Source organism: Kogia breviceps, chromosome 16 (assembly GCF_026419965.1).
Source record: "Kogia breviceps isolate mKogBre1 chromosome 16, mKogBre1 haplotype 1, whole genome shotgun sequence".
Lineage (NCBI taxonomy): Eukaryota > Metazoa > Chordata > Mammalia > Artiodactyla > Physeteridae > Kogia > Kogia breviceps.
The window spans coordinates 78,468,049-78,490,796 of NC_081325.1; the positions used below are offsets into that span (position 1 = coordinate 78,468,049).

A 22,748-nucleotide genomic window follows, 5' to 3' on the forward strand; every position below is an offset into this window, starting at 1 on the left:
GCAGAGTTTTCCTGCTCGTCGCCTGCCATTTAATGCCGTTACCAAGCTTTGGGTGAAAGCCTCTGATTCAGTGCTGGTTATTTGCAAGAATATGTTCTGGGGGTCGAAGCGAAGGAATAAGATGGTGTGATTTATTCGCTGGTGGCAGAAAATTCATGGACGCTTTGTCAAAAGATTTTCCTTCATCTGAACACAATCTGAAATGTTTTGCTGGAAAACATTTGTGATTCAGCTGCTCTGGGAGCTTATTTCTTAGATGTCTTTCTGCAAAGCACGGACTGTAGATACTAAGTCCTCATGCAGGATGATGGTTACACCTCGAGGTTACTGATTCTCTAAAGTGAATTCTTTAAAACTCCAGTTTAAAAATTATCTAATGGAGTCAAATAAAGAGAACGCAGAGGGCTTCCCTGGTGGCGCAGTGGTTGAGAGTCCGCCTGCCGATGCGGGGGGCGCGGGTTCGTGCCCCGGTCCGGGAGGATCCCGCGTGCCGCGGAGCGGCTGGGCCCGTGAGCCGTGGCCTCTGAGCCTGTGCGTCGGGAGCCTGTGCTCCGCAGCGGGAGAGGCCACAGCAGTGAGAGGCCCGCGTACCACAAAAAAAAAAAAGAGAGAGAATGCAGAGCAAAAGTACCAGATGGTGCGCTTCATCTTTGTTTGGGAGGAACGTAAGTGTTTTCCTGACACCCTGCTGGATAATCTTCGGGAGGTGAAGGCGGTGACTGTGCCTTCGTAAACCCAGGAGCCTCGCACCTGCTGCGGGGCCGTGACGGCAGATCCAGGAACAGAAGCTCGGGTGGCTCGGAGGAAAGGGGCCTTTGTTTAGTTTGAGAGCAGAGCAGGCACTTCGAAACTGGACCCCATTCCTGACCTCAGCCCATCCTCGTGTCCACCGTTTAGTGTGAAATGTCCACGTTTTGTGTGGCTTAAACGACAGCTGGGCCACGTGTTGCACATACTGACTTGCTCTCCGGAGCACCGCAGAGGCAGGGTGGGAGACGCAGCGGGGGTCTCCCTGGAGGGCGGCGGCCGGATTGGGGGCTGGGGAGGCTGCCCCAAGCCCCTCGCACACAAGGACAGGAGGAGGGACAGCACAGAAACGGCACAGAATGTCAGCAGCCGCAGCTTTCAAGGAAGAAAAATCAAGCACGTGGAAGAAAGAAAAATGTCACCTTTGAGTTTCAGTTTCCAGATGCATCTGCGAGCTTCACGGAACAGCAGATCAAGAATTTGTTTTACGCTCTGAGGAAAGGAAGGCCAAGTCACGCGCTCGTCGTTTGAGGGCCGCCCCTTGGAGCCAGGCGGGGCAAGCGGGAACAGGCCACCCGGGTGCGCAGGGCTTTGGCAGCCCCGGCGGCTCTGGGATCTGGGGCCGGCCGCCCCGCCGTGGGTCCGCCCTGTGCCCTGTGGGGCATGGGCAGTACCCCGAGTCGTGACGACCAGAGATGCCTCCTGACGCTGTCCGGTACCCGGGCTAGGGGCAAAATCGCCGCCCTCTCTCCACCGAGCCCTGCTCTGACAAGAGATGAAACTCCAACATAGCTTTGCTCTCCGGGGCAGATGGCGCTGCTAGGTTGGGGGCTCCACGTCCAGAGAGCCCCGGTCCTGAGCCCTCCCTGGAGGCCGCTTCTCCCCCCAAGAGACTCTCCTTACCGGTCACCCGCAGGTAACTCCGGGCTCCGCCGGCCCCTCAAGCAAAGATTTCTTTTTTTTTTTTTTATTTAAAAAAATTTTTTTAAATTTTTTGCTGTATTTTTTTTTATTATTATTTTTATTATTTTTTTAACATCTTTATTGGAGTATAACTGTTTTACAATAGTGTGTTAGTTTCTCCTTTACAACAAAGTGAATCAGTTATACATATACATATGTTCCCATATCTCTTCCCTCTTGCGTCTCCCTCCCTCCCACCCCTCTAGGTGGTCACAGAGCACGGAGCTGATCTCCCTGTGCTATGCGGCTGCTTCCCACTAGCGATCTCATTTACATTCGGTAGTGTGTATATGTCCCTGCCCCTGTCTCACATCGTCACAGCTTTTACCCTTCCCCCTCCCCATATCCTCAAGTCTGTGCTCTAGTAGGTCTCACTTTTTCATAATAAGTATTTTAAGTCCTTGGAAGCATCTCACCACTTTCTCATGTAAATCGTGAAGCTACTGTGGCTTTTACAGTGAGCCGCTTGTACCTGGTTTACTTTGACACCCTCGCAAAGGCCGTCATAGCTCATTTTCCTGTGTGTCTGCGGACAGGAGTGTCCTCGGTGACGCTGACTCCCCGCCGCGCGGCACGCGGAAGGTGCCGGCATGTGAACACAGGGGCGCAGCGTCTCGCGGGCACTGTGGTCAGCTGCGGGCGGAGGTCCTGGCGTCCTGGAGGGTCCGGCTTCCGGTAAACACTGACTTTGACTTTGAAACCTGTGTGCTAGTGTCTGAACACGGAAACTGACTTTGAAACCTGTGTGCTAGTGTCTGAACACGGAAACTGCTGTCTGGTTTTGTGTAAAATACAGTGTTTCTGGGCTCAGATACGTGTACCCAAATTTTACTGACAGGACTGTCCCAGGGGTTCAGGGCATCCACAGTTGTTGACGGCATGGACACCCTGAGAATTCCAATTCCCCTGCCGCCTGGCAGGCTGGCCTGGCCCCGCTAGACACCCTCGTGCCAGCAGGTGGCACTGCTGGGCTGGCCAAGGCTGGACCACCTTTCCTTCCGTGTTTAGGGGTGAAATGTGTCTTGAGGCTGTGGCAGGATGGTGGAGACGCTTTAGGCGAGTACAGTTTGGGTGAGCGGGGAAGTCAGGCCTGCTCCTAGGAGAAGCCGAGGGCTCCCAGGAGGCCTGGAGCCACAGGCTCGTGTACCCGCCCAGGAGTCCCGCAGGTGAGTTTATGCCCAGGCGAGTTTACAGGCAGGTCACCCTGCAGCCGGGGTGGCGCCCGGGCGAGCTCGGCGTTCTCCGAGTTTCTCCGCCAGCTTCTGGATTGTTGCAGGGAAAGTAGAAGAAAATGACTTGTGAGAAGCTCGACGGCGTCCAGGAGGGGCTGGTGTGTGTGAATGTCGATTGTCTGGTCCGCCATTCACTTCAGTTCTCATAACAGCTTATTTAGGCATAATTCGCATACACGCGGAGCTCGGAGATGTTGTGGGTTTGGTTCCAGGCCAACCATAGTAAAGCAGGTACCTCGACGGAGAGTCACACGAATTTCTTGGTTTCCTGGTACACGTAAAAGCTACGTTTACACTATACTGTAGTCTGTTAAGTGTGCAACAACAGCATTATGTCTAAAAAAAATAAATAAAACCTACATACCTTAATTTAAAAATACTTTATTGCTAAAAAATGGCAGTTATCCTCAGACAACCCAGGGTCGCCACAGACCTTCAATCTGTAAAGAATGCGGTATCTGCGAAGCACGATCAAACAAGGTGTGCAGGTACCATAAAGCTTCACCCTTTTAAAATGTGTAATTTGGTGGCTTTTAGTGTGTGCACAGAGCCGGGCAGCCACCAGCCTCTAATTTTAGGCCACCCCCCGGCCCAGAGCAACCCCCACACCGGCCCTGACTCCCCAGCGCCCTTCTGCCCCCGTGGCTTTGCCTGCTCTGGGCGCCTCACATACTGGGCTCAGTACGCGGCCCTTTGTGTCTGGCCTCTTCCCCTTAGCGTGTTTTCAGGGATCACACGTGTTGTCGCACGTGTCCGCGCTTCCTTCCTCTCCACGGCTGGGTCGTGCCCCCCGCCCCGTGTGGACGGACCTCGCTTCATGTCCGTCAGTCGCCGGACACTGGGGTCCTTTCCACGTCTCGACTGCTGTGAGCACTGGAGCACTAGCGTCTGTGTGGCCTGGCTTTCCTTCCTCTTGGGCTGGACCTGGGCTGCAGCTGCTGATCACGTCTCCCACAGCGGCTGCCCCCCCCCTCCACTCCTGTCCCCACCAGCTGTGTCCCTGTGCACCGACTCTTTCGGCCGCCCGCCGGGAGGGAGGTGCTGCCTCCTGTGACCCGATGTGTTTTTCCCTGATCGCCGACGATGGTAAGCGTCTTTCCCTGAGCTTGAAGGCCGTCTTATACATTCTTCAGAGAATGGTGAGTGCAGGTCCTTTTCGTTAGGGGTGTGTGTCTTCTTACCGTTAGTTGTGGAGGGCTCTGCGTTTTCTGGGCACACGGCCCTGGGCCCTCCTGCGTCCCTGGCTCTCACTCTGGGGTTCCCACCTGGCACGGCGGGTGTGCGGGCGAGCTGCCCGTGGCCGGGGGCCCTTCTGCGCACAGTGGGGCACGCAGGAGGTCCGGCCGCCACCCACCCATGGTGACAACCAAACCCGTGCCCAGGGCCAGGAGTCCCCTGTGGGAAGTGCCACTTCACTAATGCGCTGACCCTGAGGGCCCAGAGGGCCCTGGGGTTGGTTTCCTGCTGGGGTGAATGGGCGTGGTCCCCGGGGCTGGGTGCACCTGGGCCCGTGATACCCTGAGTGGAGCGTCTCAGAGCAGAGTTTGTCTTGGGGAACGTGCCTTCCTGACGGGCAAGTTTCCGGGGTCCGGCGCCCCAAACCATGTGTTTTTTGCTTCTCAGGCTGCAGCAGGGCCTGGGGAGAGGGAGGAAGGTCCTGTGGGCACCACGGGGGTGTGGGGGCCAGGGAATTGGGGGGTGGAGGGGCGAGTGAGCAGGACACGAGGGTAGGTCGCCAGGCCTCCAGCTTGCATCCTGCGGGAAGGACCACATCACAGGGACGCCCCAGAGCCACCTGGGGGGACCACAGGGCGGGCAGAGAGAAGGGGGGATTTTAGGGCAGTGAAACCACCTTGCCCAATACCGTAATGGTGGGCACGTGACATCATGCATTGGTCCAAACCCAAAAACTGCCCGACGCAAAGAGTGAGCTCTGACGTAAACTGCAGATTTCGTGAGTAACGCAGAGCGTAGCAATGCCGGTTCGTCCGTCGTAGCCTGAGTGCCACACCAGCGAGGTGGGGTGTGGACACTGCCTGCACTTCCTCTTCCTTGTTCTGCAAACCTCAAACTGCTTTCACAGTTGAAGTCTCATTTCTAAGCGCTTGTCGTGGACGGGGGTGATTCCACGTCACTGTCCTTGGGGTCTTTTCCCACGAGGTGTGTTTGAAGCGGCGGTGGCGGGTTTGCAGCCTCACCTCCTGCACCGTCTTCTTGACCGTGGGCCGTGCGCCCACCTGGCTGAGCAGGAAGAGCCCGTGTGGGCGGAGTCAAAGCCTCGTCTGTACGTGCGACGCGGCCTCGTCTTGCGTCCACGGGTGGTGATGGAGCGTGTCTGGCATGTTTATACGCCCACTACCTGAGGTGTGGCTGAAACAGATATTGGGTTGGGACCAGCATCCTTAGACTTACAGAAACGAACCACAGGCGGGTGAATCAGCGAGACCATGGTTCACTGACACGGATACTAACCGTGTTTTTAATTTTTTAAACCCAGGACCCCTCCTGTGGCTTCCTGGTGGTTCCAGCCAGGTGGGAAACTGCGGTTATTTCCTGCAGAACACCTGAGCTCACCTGAGGGCCAGCCTTCTCTCTTTGGGGCATCACGTTTTGAGGGGATTTCTTTTTATTTATTTATTTATATTTTAAAATATCTTTATTGGAGTATAATTGCTTTACAATGGTGTGTTAGTTTCTGCTTTATAACAAAGTGAATCAGTTATACATATGTTCCCATGTCTCTTCCCTCTTGCGTCTCCCTCTTTGAAATGCTAACGCTTTTCCATTTGTATTTGTTGAATTTCCAGAGCTTTCCATGACGGATGCTAACATTTAATCACCTTTTTGCTTTGTCAGCTTTTCATTTGAAATGTCAGAATGAAAGTAGGCACATTTGCTACCCAGTGAAATTACTCTCACTAAAGCTAGCCAACATCCTTCAACAGATATCCCTAAAGATCATTTTTCTTCCCTTTGCAGTAAAAACGACAGTAACTCTAATCTCCAAATAAACAAAATAGATGCAGCTGTGACCCGCAGAAGCATAATTACTAGCTAGATACCTTGTGAGCCGACAAATCACTAAACTTTAAACCTATGTGAAGGCACGTGTTCTACCAAACAGGCCGGAAACAGACAAGAATGGCAGGTCACGGCTTTATTCCAGCCGCTCCGAGGAAGAGGGCTGTGTCTGCCCCAACCCTCCTGGGGTTTTGCTGTGAAAATGGGCTGGAGGCTCCCTCCAGGTCAGCACCCGCCCCCCCCCAAACCCCAGGCCAGGGCCTCCTCTTATGTGGGAGACTGAGAGGCAGCCCCCTTTGTTGTCTCAGGAGTTTTTTCTGAATGAATTCACCCCGAGCCAGAGGGAGGTGTGTATCCAGAGCTCCCTGGGTCAGAAGAGATGCTTGTACTCTGATGTCACTTTAAAACTTAACCCATGAAAGACCACGGCACAGAAGGTGGGGCAGACGGACTTTCCCCTGATCCTTCCACTCGGTAAACACAGGCCCCTGAGCTTTACGTGTGAGAAAAGCGAGAAGATGCTGAGAAGGAGGAGAGCAGCCAGGACCCCAGGGCCCAAGAGGGACACAGTGGTCCAGGCTGGGCGCTGGAGGAAGCAGCAACTGGAAGCGCCACTGGGCACAGCCCCAGAGAGCCCTGACCGAAGCCTGCCCTCTCCACCGAAGGACCAGGAGAGGGAGGACAGCAGTTTCTGGATGACACCCGCTCCACCCAGGCCTGACATCACGGGAAAACTGTGCCCCTCCACCTGCCAGGCCCCAAAGCTGGCGGGCACTTCGACTCCCACCCTGAGAGGCTGCACGAGGCTCCCCTGCCTCATTCGGGGGTAATGAGCCCCATCCCAGCGCTGACACTTGAGGTCAGTGGAGACCACGTGGGGAGCCTGGACGTCCCCCTGCCCTGTGACTCAGAGGAGGCTTAGTGGACCCAGGACTCTCACCGCCACCCGGGGCACGAGCGAGGTCCCCCTCACCGCAGTGACAGTGGGGGTGCTCAGGGAGAAAAGCAAGGAGCCCCAGTCCCCCCAGCCGTGAGGCACCAGTGGAGACCCCTCAGCAGTGACAGGGGGCCCCCCGACCTCTCACCCTCTGCCCCAGACGTCGAGAGTCTTGAGTGTCCCCGGTGGGGAACCTGGCCTCTACCCCTGCCCAGCAGTGAAGAGGCGGCGCCCTTACTCCCCTCCCTGTTGGAGCGCCCAGAGGAAGTCAGCCAAAACAGCAGATTTTTAACAAGCCCAGAGTTTTGTAACATAACGCAAACGCGCCCACGTGTCCTTCGAAGACTAACTGTCGTGTCAGGAACCAGGAAGAGCTCAAAATGAATGGAAAAGGACGAGAGGTGTCAACACAGAGATGGGAGAGATGGCAAGACCGTCCGACAAAGAGGCCAAAGCAGCCGCCACAAAACGCTCCAGCGAGCGGTTACAGACATGCTTTCAAAGGGAAGAATAAGGAATCTCAGCACAGAGATAGAAGGTGGAGAGAGAAGGAAACGGAAATTTCATAAATACTGTAATTGAAGCAAAAAAAATCCCAATCAGTCAGTGGGCTCAGCAACAAAAGGGAGAGGACGGCAGAAAGAATCTATAAACTTGAAGATAAAACAACAGAAATCACCCAACCTGAACAACACAAAGAAAATGAACTGAAGGAAAATAAAAAAGAACAGAGCCCTGGGGCCGGAGTGGATTCTAACGGAAGATCTGACCTTCCCGTCACTGGAGTCAGAGGAGAGAAGACAGAGGGGGGGCTGAAAAGTACCTAAATAAAGGCTGAAAATGGCCCAAGTTGGCAAAAGACACAAACCCAAATATTCAAGAAATTAGTAGAACCCCAGTTAGAATAAATCCCCCCGAACCGCACCAAGACATATAGTTAAACTTCTGCAGACTGAAGGCAAACAGAAATTTCTTGAAAAGCACAGACTACCACAATTCACTTGATAGGAAACAGATCATCTGAATAGTCTGAAGCTCTTACAGACATTGAGTTCGTAATTTTAAAACTCTCAAAAAAGAAATCTTCAGATCAACATGGTCTCACTCAAGAATTCTTCCGAGCGTTAAAGAACACCGACTCTGCACACACTCTCTCTTCCTGTTCATTTTGTGAGGCCAGTGTTACACTGGTGCCCAAACCAGACAAAAACGAGAACGAGAACTACGGCCCATTAACCCTCGCGAATACAGACACAAAATCCATAGCAAAATATTAGCAAGTAGAATGAAGCAATATATAATCAGAATTATTCATTACGGCCAGCCTGGGTTTAATCCAGGAATGCAGGCCGGACCAGTATTTGAAAATGAATCAGTGTAACCCACCATATTAATGAACTAAAGGAAAATCACACGGTCATTTCAATCAATGCAGAAAAAGTATTTCACAAAATTCAACACCCTTTCAGAAATATAGGAATACAGGGGAGCTTCTTAACTTATCAGAGTACTTACAAAAAAACTCCCACAGCTGACGTTACACTTAGTGGTGAGGCCTGTATGCTTTCCCCGTGCAGCTGGGAACAATGTTCTCAACATTGTACTGGAAGTTCCTGCTGGCGCAGTGAGTCGGGAAAAGGAAGTAAAAGGCATGGAGATTGGCAAGGAAGAATCAAACAGTCTCTATTTACAGATGACACGATTGTCTAACTGTAAAATCTCAAGGACTCTACAGAAGTGCCCTAGAACTAATGAGTGAGTTTAGCAAGGCTGCAGGATACAAGATAAACATTGAAAAAAAATCAATTGTATTTCTCCGTATAGCAATGAACACATGGACCCCAAAATTAAAGATACAATACCATTTACAATTACTCCAAAAAATTAAATACTTAGGTGCAACTCCAACAAAACACGTACACGGCTTGAAAACTAGAAAATGCTGATGAAGGAACTCAAATACCTAAATAAATGGAGAGACATACTGTGTGTAGGGATCGGATGTCTTAATATAGTAAAGACCTCAGTTCTTTCCAAAGTGATTAACAAAATTCCTATCAAAATCCCAACAAAAATTTTTTGGTAGATATAGACAAGATTATCATAAAATTTGTGTGGCAAGTCAAAGAGGTAGAATACCTAAAATACCTTGAAAAAGAAGACTATAGTAAGAGGAACCAGTCTACATGATGCAAGGCATTATTTTGCCCCACTAACCGGGATGGGTAGGAGCCGGCGGAGAGACAGACAGTGGAGCGGAATATACAGAGCTCGGAAGTCACCCCACACAGACGGACCAACTGATTTTTGACAAAGGTGTAAAATCCGCTCAGTGGGGGAAAAACCGCCTTTCCACAAATGGTCTGGAGCAGTCGGACATCAGAGGCAAAACAAAACCGAACGAAAAGCCATGACTTAAGTTTCACACCTTATACAAAAATGAACTCGAAATGGATCACAGATTTAAACATAAAGTGTAAAACTGTAAAACGTCAGAAAAAAATATAGTAGATGATATTCAGGACCTAGGAATAGACAAAGAGTTCATAGACATGATGCCAAAAACATGATAAAAGAAAAAATGGGTCAATTAGACTTTATCAAAATGAAAAACGTATGCTGTCCAAAGGACCCTGCTAGGAGAACAAAGACAAGCTACAGGCAGGAGAAAATACTTGCAAACCACAGAGGACTAAGGAGTCTCAAAGCTCAGCGGTCTCAAAGCAAACAATCCAGTTAGAAGATGGAAAACAGAGACGAGGAGATATTGATGACAAGGGAACACCAGAAAGGTGATTAGGGAAATGCAACATAGCTACGAGCTACCATCACACACCTGTCGGAGGAGCTAAAGTGAAGCACAGGGGCCGCAGCGAATGCCGGAGAGGATGCCGAGAAGCTGCGTCTCCGTGTTGATGGCGGGGCGAGTGTAAAACGGGACCGCCATCTGGAAACAGTCGGCCAGTTTCTTTTAAAACAAAACATGCAGCTGTCATCCAACCCGGCAAATGGCACTCCTGGGCATTTATCCCAGAGAAAGGAAAACACGTTCACACAAATTCACGCGCACGATGTTTCCATTCGCTGTATCCACAGGAGCCCCAAACTGGAAAGAACCCTAACGTCCGTCAGTGGGTGGATGGCGAGAAGAAGCTGTGGTCCCTCCACTCTGTGGGGCGCTAACTACTCAGCAAGAACGAGGACAAACGACGGGTTCACGAGACCACCTGGACGAACCTCCAGAGAGTCAGGCTGAGTGACTCCATTTAGAGAACGTTCCTGAAATGGCAGCACTGTGGAAATGGGGAGAAAACTAGTGGTCGACAGGGTTCAGGAGGGGGTGGGAGGGAGGAGGGTGTCTATAAAAGGGGACCGTGCGGTGACGGGGAGCCCAGGGTGTGGGCTGTGTCGGTGTCAGTATCCATGCTGTGACATCTTACTGTACGTCTGCACGTTGTAACCATTGGGGGGAAAGGGACCTCTGGATCACTCCTTATAACTGCATGTGAACCTACAACTGACTTAAAGAAAAGGAAGTTAATAATCCACAGCCCTATTCACTCACTGCCAACAAGTCCACACGTGTGTGCTGGGTAGGAAGAGTTTTGCCAAGACGTAGAATCTTAACTTGCAGTGGGAAGGAGGGGAAAAAGAGCTTTCCTTTTAGATAGCTGTGACCTTGACTGGCTTAAAATAAATATTTGCTACAGAGTTATAGGTCCAGATCTACAAGTTAAAATGCATGTTAAGGCAGGTTAAATCCAATTTCAGTGACCTTGGTGTTGAGCCTTGGAAAATATGTCCTCTAAGTTAACGCTTGAGTAAATGACATTTCTGAAATTAAATCAGGTATGTTTAAATATTCAGTGGTAGGCAAAGGAGATGGAGGCGGCGGCCCGATTCCAAGGGGACTGTGGTTGCTTCCTGCTGCTGCTGCTGGAGCCTCAGCGGGGGCTGCAAGGGAGCTCAGAGCACCCCATGCCCTCCCCCCGCCCCCTCCCCGCCTTCCCCTACTGCCCTGCGGGCACCGCTGGTGTCACTGTGTGCGATTCACACACATGCCTGGCTTCCCGGAGGTCTTAGCACCGAGGCGCCCCTACGTCGTCTTTTCCACTGACCACGTCCCTGGGGAGAGACAGGAGGCCCACAGCCCACGTACCAGCCCCCGAGCCTCTGCAGAGCCTGAGTGCCTGTGACCCCCTCCTCTGGACCTTCTGGTATTTTGTGGATTGTCGGGTGGGGAGAATCTGAAAACATACGATAAAATCAGATTTAAAGTTGTTACTACTAGTTTTCTAAACAAAATAATAAACCCACCTCCTTCTTACAGACTGGCATGTTCTCGCATGTTTACGGTTTTGGACCCCAGTCCCCGGGGCAGCGGTATAAACGGCACAGACGTGTGCGTCAGCCCGGGCGCCCCCGAGAAGACCCGTTCTCCTTCCCACCGGTGACCTGTATTGTTATAGCGGCTTCCTTTCCACTCAGACGCCAAATCCACTGCCCGGGGCGGGTGGGCGGGGTAACCAAAGGCGGCAGGCGACAGTTACACGCCCGCCCGCTCGGGGAAGAGATACTGTGTTTACGGAGAGCAGTCGGCACTCAGAAGGCCCGAGGTACCTTGGGTGTGAGGGGCTACTTTGCGCGAGGCTGTCCCGTGGGCTGGTGCTGGGGCGCGCCCCACCCATCCCCAGGGAGCTGAAAGGGGCCCTGCTCCCTGCGGGCGGAAGAGGATGCGACCCTTTGCCAGGGGCCCTATTTCGGCATCAGCGCCTATTCCGTGCATTTTTGGTGGAAGGAACGTTTCCAGCCCTGATCTCTAGGATGTGGTGAAGGGCTGGCCGTCTGACACTAACCCGAGAGAGGTCGGACGTGGGTGTCCATCTCCTCCGGGGTCCAGCAGACAAAGGTGGACACGAGCAGACACATACGGAGCCGCCACCCGCCCAGGGGGCCGTGGGAGCCTAAGGCGGAAGCCGTGATCTCTGTGTCACAGGGTTCAGCTGTGCAGGGACACAAACGGCAGAGGCCCTGAGGGTGTCCCGGCCCCCAGGGACTGCCATGGCCCCTGTTCCCTGGCCTCCCGCCCACGGCCTCCCAGTGGGAATCTGGGAGCTGCTCTCAGGAGGGGGACCGGGCAAAGGCAGGACTGGGGAGGGGGCCGCGCGACCCGAAGACCGTGTCTGCGTCCGGTGCCCCGATGCTCTCTGGAGGGGACTGTATTTGACAGTCTCCTTCGGCCGCCCTCCTGGCCTTTCTCCGCGGCTGTGAAGTCGTGAGTTGTTTGCTTTTATCCTGGAACTTCTCCCAAACTTGTCTTATCACCCGATGAGACTGTAAGTGCCCAGAGCCAGGGTCGTATTTCACTCTCCCGTAACACCCGCCTTCCCAGGCCTCAAACACAGCGGCAGCGAAGGAATGAAATCTCCCCACCTCTGCCCCAGCCGGCTCAGGTCCCTCTGGGCTGCCGCGCCGCCCTCGGTGTCCGCCTCCCCGCTCCAGCCCTCACCCCCCGGGGCGGGGGCCCCTGGCCCCGGCCCCCTCCTCACGCTGGCGTTGCGCTCTCACCGCCTGGCTAAGATGTCCAGGCTGAAAGAAGGAAATCCTGTCGCTTGTCCCACGGGCACTGACCTGGAGGACGTATGCCGACCGGCGTGAGCAGGCAGAGAGGGGCAGAGGCTGCGAGGCCCGCAGCGCGAGGGCTGTGAGGTCTCAACAGTCAGACCCGGAGGAGCAGGCGGGACGGGGGCTGCAGGGGCTGCAGGGGGAGCTCAGCGGGCGTGGAGTCTCGCTTACGGAGACGAGGCTGCTCTGGAGCTGCTGACGGCACAGCGCCCTGGTCGAGAGCTCGGTGCTGTGCACCTGAAACCGCGTCAGAGGGCACGTCTCACGTTAAGTGTTCTGGCCGCAGCAAAGGGGGTGCAGGCAGCTCGGGGCGAGGGCTCCATCTGTTCCCGTGCCCGTGGAGGGGCTCTCGGGGCTCTCGCAGGTCCCGAGTCATCGCACTGTACACGGTAACGGTGTGGCTCTTCGTGTCTCAAACTGGCCTCAGTAAAGCTGTTCAGAGACGGAAATAGTGAAATAAAAGAACAACAGATGTTAGTGGAGCCGCTTTAATTTTTCACTCTCTCTTTATTGAACCCCATGATTCCGCTGACCTGTTCCGGCAGCCACAGGGGCCACCTGGAAGCTGGGCCCCTCTGAACAACCGTCCTCTGTGGGCTGAGCCCCTCCCCGCGGCACCCCCTGTGGCCAAGGTCCCGGACTCTGGTTTGAGGAGGCAGCTGGGCCTCAGGAGGACCTGGGTTTCTGGGTTCCGTGTGTTCGTTGCAGGATTGGGAGCGTGGCTTTGCGAACATAAGGTGCTCATATTTGCTGGCTTGCCGTGTAAGGAGAAAATAGCCCTGGCATACTCGGAGCTACGCCATGTCACACCCGCTGTGCCCTGAGGGGCCGCTGGGCCACGGCCAGGCTGGGGGCCTGCGTCATCAGACCTCGGGAGTCGGGCAAACGAAGAAGACGTGGCCCCGACCTGGGCCACAGAGGGGGCGGCTCAAGTCTGTGCTGGGCCTCAGGGCTCAGGGGTAGGTGCGTGTGGGGTCCCCCCGGTCGCCCTGAACCACGGGGACAAGGCCAGTGGTCCATTCCGGCTTTTCTGCCTGATTCTCTGAATATTTATCACACGTGTACCACGTGCCAGGAACCCTTCCTAACCGTTTCCACGTAATCTAATCCTCGAAACAACCCAGTGCTGTAGGCGTTTTGTGGTCCCCACTCACAGATGGGGAAACTGAGGCAGAGCGTGACTAGGAAACTTCTTCGAGGTCACCCACCCAGTAAGTAAGTGGCCAGGCCGGGATGTGAGCGCAGGTTGCTGACTCTGGAACGCAAACTCCGAACTGCGCCGCTAGGCAGCGTCTCCCAGAGGGACGTTTCCACCCCTAAAAGCGCACTGTCAGCATTCGGCCTTCCGTGGGGATGTCTCCCCAGAGGCGCAGAGTTGGGGCTCACGGTAGGGATGCCACGCGCACGACCCCGAACGTGGGGGCCTCTTAAACGCACGCGCAGGAGATCCCCGGGGGCTCAGAGTCTAAAATCAACTCCAGCTGCCAGGATCGGGTGTCAGTGTTGCACTGAGTCCCGGAGGAAGCGATGCCAGGTCCCTTCAGGGCCTACCATGTGCTCTCCTCTGTCTCCTTCGGCTTCTTGGAAAGTATCTGAAATGAGGGAAGAAAGTCCAGAGGCCACCATGCACCGAACTATCCTTCCTGCTTCCCAGGAGGCGCGATTCCCAAGGAACCGAAAGAGCCCAACACAGGTGCGAGGTCCATCACAGCCGGACGCCTGGCATGGTTTTCCTCAAGTACCAGGCTTGTCTGCTGAGCTCTCAAGCCTTCTGTGCACTCGTGTAACATCTGGGGATCTTATCAGCTCCCGGGTGGGCAGATCCTCCTGTCCTCACGGCCAGGCAGCCCGGTCACTTCGGTGACTCTGTAGCAACACGCCTACGTCGTGGCAAGCACGGCTCCTTTTCTCCCCCTCCCCGGACGGCCGTCCGTGTGACGCGACGCCTCATTACAGGCGGACGTCCTAGGGAAGAAAGCAAAGAGCTCGGGAGGACTGGAGCGTGGCCGTGACTGTGACCAGACGAAGCCAGGACCTGCTGTCCAGGGCAACGCAGGAGGGGCCCCGGAGGCCACCGGGCTGCTGTCACAGCTGAGTGCCGGGGCTGGGGGGCCGCTGCTGCCTGGGGGGGGCGGTGCTCCCAGCATCGAGGCGCCTCGCTCCTGGGCGGGCCCGGGCGTGGTATGGGCCTAGGTGGCCGCCCCTCCAGAGGGTCGGAGGGTAAACCCTGGTGTTGTCGTGGCAGCGTCGACGTTCTCTGCAGGGCTCCAGGCCGGGAAGGCTGTGTGAGGGCGGCCCCTGGGGCCTGCACCGACCCCCCGCCCCATCTTGGAAGACGGCCCCCCGGGGCCTTAGGATCTGGACGGGCTCAGGGCCTGTTACCCTCCGTTCTTCCCTTTCTCCCCTTTGGGACGGGGCTGTCTGTCCCTCGGAAGCGGCCGCCTGTCCGGTTTCACAGGCTCTCGGCCGGAGGGGACCTGGCCTCGGTGAATTGCCTCAGCTATATGTAGTTCAGGTGAGACTCGGGACTCTTCTGAGTTGATGCCAGAACAAACGTGTGAGGATGTAGATTTCGGGGGGCCGGGGGCAGAATGCTGGGGTCAGGCTGAGTCCCACCCCCCAAATTCATATGTCGAAATTGTAACTCCCAAGGAGATGGTGTCAGGAGGTGGGGGGCTTTGGGGTGATTAGGTCATGAGGGTGGAGCCCCATATGGCATTAGGGCTCTTACAGAAGGGACCCGAGAGAGTGTGAGGACACGGCAAGGAGGCCCTAGAAAGGGGATCCTCCCCAGACCAGACCACGCTGGCGTCTTGGTCCTGGACGCCCCGCCTCCAGAACCGTGGGCACTAAATTTCTGTTGTTTACGAGCCCCGAGCCTATGCTGTTCTGCTACAGCTTCCACACCGGCTCAGGCGCGGCAGGAAAGTGTGAAGTGGGCCCTTGCACTTACTTACTGCTTTACATCTGAACGAACGTTCTTCCCAGAAAGTCGAAATCTCTCTGACTTGGAGGCTGCTCTGGCCCACGAGGAGATGCACAGGCCCGATGCCCCAAAAGATCTGTCCAAGGTGCCCAGCCGGGAGGTGGCAGGGCTGAACCCCAGCCTGGTGACACCCTGAAAATAAACGCAGAACCGAGGATGCCAGTGCCCTGGGTCCCTGCAAGCCGGAGTGGGTGTGGGATCCCAGACCCGGCACTGCCCTCCCCGCCGGCCCTGCCCTGTGTGGCTGCAGGGGGACCTGCGGCCCCGCGGAACAGGGGCTGGGTTAGGGGTGTAGCCCTTTCTGAGGAGGGCTCCACAGCGGGTCCCCACCTGCTCACTCACAGCCTGAGAGCACCACTCAGACCAGAGGCTTTTAACTTCCCAGTTAGGATCTTTCTGGACGGTCAGGAGTCGTTTATGGCCTGCCGGGGGATCTTTGTGAAGTTTCCCTTGAACGATGCCCATTCAGTTATGGAAGGGACACCCTGCCTTGCTCCCAGGTGAGTGGCGCTGTGACAGTGGCAAGCTCTCTGAATTCTGCGTTTCCTCTTAGGATGCACAGGGCGCCGGGCTCCTTGCTGAGCTCAGGAGTGGCAATGCAGAGCCTGTCAAGGCTGTGAAAGGGCAAAGCTGGAGAAGCAGGGCCTCGGTCTGTGGAGGTGTCTGGTTAACCTGAGCCTCATGAGACAGGACGCCGTCTGCAGGTTTCCCGAACTGGGCCGGGATCCAGCAGGTGTGGCCATGCCCAGGCCAGCCCCTCTGTTACCTACAGAGGGGGTCCCGGTGACTTTTTATTGAGTCCAGAAGTTTATTAATTGTTGTCATTCAGTTAGCTCAGCTCAGTTTCCAAGGCTCAGTCCTGGTGTAAAACCTCGGTCTCCATCTCTCCCTCTCCACCCTGCCCCGCCCAACCTGGGCGCAGGTTTGGGATGGATGGGGCACCTCTCCCCGCTCTCCCTGCCCCCGGCATCTCCCTGGACCCGGGGCGGGGCAGGGCGGGGGGTGCCCGCACGCGCACGTGCCGACCGCCTCGCGGCGCCGCCTCGCGGAGACCAGCGTGTGGGGTCGGCCACGCGCACCGCCGCCACCCCCGTGGCGCCACTTCTAGCCGATCCGGTGACGGCCACCCTCCCCTGGAGCCTCCACACCAAACCTGGGCCGTGGGCCCCCTGCCGCCTTTTGGGTGGACGCCCCTACACACGCCGTCGAGTTTGCGGTGCACGGTGCGACAGTGCGATACGTGGCACACCGAGTGAGCGCCACGACGAGCCAGTTACTCTCCCCACCGCATCACATAGTTACCATGTCTCTTCCGTGGTGAGAACCTTCGAGATCTGCCCTCTTAACAACGCTCACGTTTAGAATACGGTGTTGCTAACTGTAGTCACCGCGCTGAACGGTGGAGCCTGGAACTTCCTCATCTGTAACCGTAACGGGCGGTTGGTGTCCGTGGGGCACCGCGTCCCCATGTCCCACGACAAGCCCCTGCCCGCAGCCCTCGGTAACCACCATCCTACTCTTCCTCTGAGTTTGGTTTTTTTAGATTCCGCACGTAAGTGAGATCACACGGTGTTCGTCTCTCTGTGTCTGACTGACTTCGCTCAGCATAACGCCCTCAGGGTCCATCCATGCTGCTACAGGTGGCGGGATTTCATTGCTTTTTACGTCTGAGTAACAGTCCACTGTGTGTATGTACATCTTCTCCATGCATTCATCCGTGGACGGACACTTAGGTTGCTTCCATATCTTGGCTGCTGTAAATAGTGCTGCAGTTCACACAGTACTTATATCTTTATGAATTCGTGTTTTTGTTTTCTTCAGAAAAATGCCCAGAAGTGGAATTACCAGATCGTATGGAAGTTCTGTTTGTAGTTTTTTGAGGAACCTCCACACTGTTTTCCACAGCGGCTGCACCAGTTTCCATTCCCACCAGCGGTGCACGAGGGCTCCCTCTTCTCCGTGTCCTCGCCAGCACTTGCCGTCTCTTGTCTATTTGATGAGGCTGTCCTGCCAGGCGTGCGGTGGCGTCTCCCCGAGGTCTGGCTTGCATTCCTGACATCCTTGGTGTTGAGCACCCTCCAGCCGTTCTCATGCTGTGTGCTGGCTGAGCCACAGCTCGTCCCTCCCGCAGCATCCTGGGTGAACCCTGCCTCTTGCCCTCGGAGTGTTCCGTCCGCGCCTTTGGCCCGGGGTTACAGGAAAGGCAGCTGACGGGGCCCCGGGCCTGGGGCTCATGCTGGGAGCCCCGTGAGGGCAGGGACCGCCCCCAGCCCCGCCGCCTGCTCAGCGCTCACCTGGACCCAGCGCCCAGGCGGAAGTTGCCCAGCAGAGGCGGATGTGTCCTGAGGTCCCCGAGGGCCCGGGATGCCCCCTCAGCTGGACGCAGGCTCTGCGCCCCAGCTCACGGGTGGGGCTGTCTGCCCAACGCTGTGGGTTTCTTCACAGCGTCCTTTTCCGGTCTCCCCTTTTCCTTTGCTGCCTGCCCCCACCGCCGTGCGGGACAGTCTAGTGCAGGAAACAGGACACCCAGGCCTGGCGGCGGCTCCTGCTACCTTCCAAGAGCCACGTCTCCACCTCTCCCAGGGCCCCCTCCTCTCTCCCGAGGGCGGGCTCCCCCCGGCGCCTGGGTTCTCAGAACCTGACCTGCACACCCTCCCAGCTCTCCTGTTCCTCCCCTCCCCTCTCAGGGCTGACCTTCTGGAACGGTTGCTAAGAGGATGTGCTCGGCACCCAGGGACAATCTCACGTTCCGCCTCTTCTTTCTGGGACGGGCCCAGGCGGTGGTGCAGAGCAGGCCTGTGCTCTTGGGACGCTCGGGCTAAGATGCTTCGTGCAGGGTGGGGTCTGGGGGTGACATTCCAACTGGCCCGTGACCGTGTTGCCCTGAAGCAAACACTTGTGTTTAGGCCTGTGTGTTTATACGCATCTAAGTTTGATCCTGTCTGACACCTTCTCAGCTGTGTGACCTTTGGGGCAAGTTACTGGACCTCTCTTTGCCTTATTCTGCAAAACAGGGTAGAAACAGTGCCTGCCTCCTAAATCCTCGTGAAGATTTAACCCGTTCACATCATGGAAAGCGCTTAGGAGGGTCCCCGAAACATAGTAAGTGGTCAGTAGTGTTGGGGGGGGGATTGTTATGACTGTTATACTTTACGCCACATTCAGTCATTTTTATAGCAAGGTGGCACCACGTGTGCCGTAATTTAAGAAGAGAGTAAAGGTCCGATACAGACTGAGAGGGAGGGAGGGACTGACTCACGGGATCCCGGAGGCCAGCAAGTCTGAAGTGTGCAGCGTGGCCGCAGGCTGGGGGCCCGGGAAGAGCTGAGTCTGGTCAGTCTAGAGGCAGAATTCCCTCTCCCTCGGGAACCTCAATCTTTTCCTCTTCGACTGATCGGACAAGGCCCACCCACACCAGAGAGGGTGATCTGCTGGTCTGCATATTCATCATGGCTACAAAACACCCTCGAAATGACATCCAGACAGTTTGAGCTAACATCTGGGCACCAAGGCCAGCAGACGCAACCCTGAAGCAGCACTGGAGTTAGCGGCTTGGTCCCAGAAATGCACCAGCGAGAGGTGCTTCAGGGGACGAAGCTGAGAGTGAGCGGGGAGCACCTGGCTGACAAAGGGAACGGGAGTCAGTGAGAGCAGCACGGCCAGGAGGTTTGCCTTTTCCTTTGTTTTGCTGTTGGTTTAAAGATGGGCTAGACCCCGGCAGCAGTTCTCAAAGTAAGAAGGGCATGTCCCTGGATCCCCCGGACCTACTGGACAGGGAACTCTGGGGGGAGGGTGCTGGCCTTCCGGGGTTAACGAGCTCTCGGGGGACCCCACTCACCTCAAGTTGGAGCACCATTTGCGTACGCTTTTGTGCCTGGAGAGGGGGAGGGGCTGGTACCTGGGAGAGAGGAGGCCCCGCCCAGGTGGCTGTGGGGGCCTGAGGGCACGTGGCCTGGGGCCAGTTGTAGTCCAGGACAGAGGTGGCTGTTTCTGCCCTTGGACCAGTGGGAAGGCGGATGTGCCCCCCTGCACTTCGGGGAGGGCTGGGCCAGCGTTTCTGGACGCTCCGCCAGGTGACCGGCCCTGCCCGAAGCTGCAGGCGGGAGGCGGTGATGGGGGCGGGCTGGCCTGGCGTGGGCACAGCAGGGTTTGCTTCAGCTGCAGGAGCCCAGGCCGTGTGTCCACAGGGAGAGGCTCACCCTCTGCCCTGCGGCCACACCTTTCCTGACCCCCACGCCCTTCGCTGGCCTCTACTCGGAACTACACAAAACTGCTGACGTTCAGTGCGTTTTGACGCTAACAAAGAAAAATCATCAGTTTCTTAGCTTTACTCCACACTATCCATGTGTGGCTATTACACCTTCATTTCATGTTGCAATTATGTGTTTCCAGAGCTTTCTTGCCCCCTGACCCTTGAGCTCTGAAGGCAAACGCTGGGCCACCTTCACCTTTTTACCCTCCCCTCCTCCCCGCCATCGGTGCCAGCGGTTAGTGGGCACACACTGTGCTGACACGAGCTGCCCACTTGAATCCCCAAAACCACTTACGGAAACGGGCACTTCCTCCTGAGACACTCCCTCTGTGATGCCAGCCTCTAAGGGATGGCCAGCCCCTCGTAAGGAGAGGCCAGTCAGGGTCCAGAGCACACACGTGGTCCACGCACATCCCTGGGAAGTGGTGCCATGGCCGGGCACACTCACGACCGGCATCTGCAGGATGTCGGGGTGCAGAACGCAATGGGTGGCTTCGTGCCAACCGTGGCGAGGTCACAGGGCCCGAGTCTGGGCGCGCGCTTCCCTCCTGCGCCTCGCGTCCTCGGGGCAGGCGGCGCAGGGGGAGCGGCCGGCCCACCCCTCCACCCGCGGACCCACCGACCTACTCACCCGGGGCGGCGCGGGGAGGGCGCGCTCGGCTGCTGCGGCCTCTGCACCTGCCTGGGGGCGGCCGGAGGTAACGGCGGGCAGGCTCCGGCTCGAGCCTGCAGCTTCCCCTGTCTCTCCGGGGAGGGCGCAGAGACCCGCGGCTGGAAGGGTGGGCCGGGCTGCGCCTGTGCGCCCGCGGGGAGGGGAGGGGTGCGCTGCGGGCTGAGGTCGCTGCGGGCTGAGATCGCGGCAGGGGTGCGCCCTCCCGCCCGCGGGGCTCCCAGGTGGCCTTGGGGGTGCGCGCGCGGGACTGTCCGGGGTCCGTGGGTGCGCGCGGGGCTCCCGGGTGACCGCGGGGGGGGCCCTTGCCGAGCTCCCTGGTCACCGCGGGGGTGCACTCGCGGGGCTCCCAGGTGGCCGCGGGGAGACGCGGGGCGCGCACCGCTTCCGCTTCCGCCGAGCAGCTCCCCGCACCCCGCGCAGGGCGCGCCCCCTTGGCGGGGCTCGGGGGCCAATCCCGGGAAGGCAGCGCTGCCGGCCCCCTCCCCACCGCCTACCCCGCCCATAAAGCACCTCTGGTGCAGAGGAAAGCAGGGCTTCTGGACCATTCTGCTGGGTCTCAGGATGAGGTTCTGCCTGAGAAATGAAGAGATGGCCCTGGAGGAAATGGTGCAGAGATTGAATGCGGTTTCCAAGCGCACTGGTAGGCGGAGCCGCTGGCCCTGAAGCCCGTTCTTGAGCTTGACATCATGTGCTGAGTCTGGGGAGATGCGGCTGGTTTTTCTGTAACAGCTTGCATTTCTTTTTCCAAGCAGAGGTAACAGGACAGCAGGAGGACGGCTTTGGTCTGGTAGCTGATAGGCTCCGTGGCCGGTCAGCCCGATTTTATTCCGCCTGGGAAGGTGGACGGAATTGCAGATTGGTGACGGGCTTTCTGGGAGACCCCAGGTCTGTACGTGGGGCCGTGGTCTGAAATCTGCCCATTCAACCTGCATTTCGGCTTCATGGCTACAGTCGCGGTGGAGAAAGCGTACGTGTTTGTGGCCTGAAAATGACGTGAGCCCAGGCGTTTGGAGCCGGTGTAGGGCTGGCAGAGCGTCAGAAGCTCGTTTTGAGGGGGGGGAATCTGGTCAGTCAGGTCGTTCTTCTCTCACCAGATATGACCCGAACGTAAGACAGATGTTGGGACGCGGGGTGGGTGTGGAGCGGGGCACAGCTTGACTGGGTGCCGCGTTCTGCCCTGAGTGAAGGATGGCTCACAATTAGCTCTGAGGAGGAGTTCCAGGGGGTTCGTTTGGATTCAGGAGAGCTGGGCACCGCTTTCAGGCGGTTACTTCTGAGCCTTCCTGCTGCGTGCGCGGGGCACGTCGGCCTGCGCTCGTTCTCCTTGAAATGAGTAGGAAGTAGGCGGGTATCATTAACAGTGAGTTGCCAACCTTTTGCCTGACGTTGCCCTGCCTTGGCAGGGACCGTGGCCTCATTGTCTGAATGCTTTCCTGAGAGATTAGGTTACTTGGTGTGGGGCATGGTATCCCCCCACCCCTCTCTTATAAGCGCGGGACCCCACAGATTTGGAGGGCAAAGTGACGGCTAAGTCGGTGTAAGCACACTGTGTGTGATGGTCTGACCGAGACTTTGGGAGACATTGTTTTCAATGGTGATTTTTGTGATTAAAGCTGCTGGATTTATGGTAAATGGGTCAAAAGCAAATAAAGCCATTTTGCGCCACGTGGCCCCTCATTCTTAGGAAGGGGCCCTTGTTCTGACACGCAGGTCGCATTTCGCCGGGAACCGGATGCGGCGTGTGCCGCTGAGGTGAGGGGCACGGGGCTGGGCTCCGGGTGCCCCTGCGCTGGGCTGGGGCTGGGATTACAGAGCCAGCGGGAGCTGTTCCCACGAGTGATGTCATCCCTGCATCTCAGGGATGCAGGCTTCTTGGTGAGCTCGCAAGACGCATGTGCACTTTGAATTGCGAAAAGGCCTCCTGCCCAGAGTGGGGGGGCGCTGACGGCCCCCCCGCGAGTCGTGCTGCGAGCCAGGTCCCTGGGGACCGTCGCCTCGCTCTAAACGGCAGCTCTCTAGGTGTGTGTCCTCTGACACACCTGTGCCCCGGCTCCAGTCTCGCCAAGACTCTTTAAATCCAGGTCAGCAGACTCTGGTCTTAGGAACACCCCATCGGGCTTGGTTAGCGGAGAGGACCTGCTTCCCTCCCGCTAACACCGCCTCTTCCTTCAGCACAAACCCACTTCCCACTCCTGCAACAGGGAAGTGCCGCCGACGGCGCCGGGCGTGTGTCGTGCGGTGTTGACACAGTTCCCCCGCCGAGGGTGGGCGGGTTACACGTGCTCTTGTGGGGACGGGGATATAGGTCACTG

General features: G+C 56.8%; 1 protein-coding gene and 1 long non-coding RNA gene across 9 annotated transcripts in view; one reads left to right on the forward strand and one right to left on the reverse strand.

Annotated features, from left to right (window-relative positions):
• The window catches only part of LOC136792825 (uncharacterized), an 84,994-nt gene extending 64,175 nt beyond the window's left edge, over positions 1 to 20,819 (reverse strand). Inside the window, exons 1-7 of one of the 2 annotated variants that reach the window (XR_010837300.1) lie at positions 20,395 to 20,819; positions 20,059 to 20,220; positions 18,206 to 18,394; positions 15,483 to 15,643; positions 14,077 to 14,490; positions 2,452 to 12,957; positions 1,783 to 2,411 (exon numbers count right to left, since the gene is read on the reverse strand). This is a non-coding gene — a long non-coding RNA (uncharacterized lncRNA). Of the gene's footprint in view, positions 1 to 1,782; positions 12,958 to 14,076; positions 14,491 to 15,482; positions 15,644 to 18,205; positions 18,395 to 20,058; positions 20,221 to 20,394 lie in introns of those variants that run through there. The other variant, XR_010837299.1, reaches the window with a different exon arrangement.
• Positions 1 to 22,748, forward strand: part of MCF2L (MCF.2 cell line derived transforming sequence like) — a 123,095-nt gene that overhangs the window by 17,830 nt on the left and 82,517 nt on the right. For 2 of the 7 annotated variants that reach the window (XM_067016854.1, XM_067016859.1), the window contains exon 1: positions 20,845 to 21,076. The exons of 3 other annotated variants lie outside the window; for them this stretch is intronic. In XM_067016854.1, the coding sequence (XP_066872955.1) occupies positions 20,998 to 21,076 (79 nt within the window). In that variant the 5' untranslated portion in view covers positions 20,845 to 20,997. Of the gene's footprint in view, positions 1 to 20,844; positions 21,077 to 21,137; positions 21,322 to 22,748 lie in introns of those variants that run through there. 2 more of the 7 variants (XM_059041592.2, XM_059041590.2) reach the window with 2 other exon arrangements.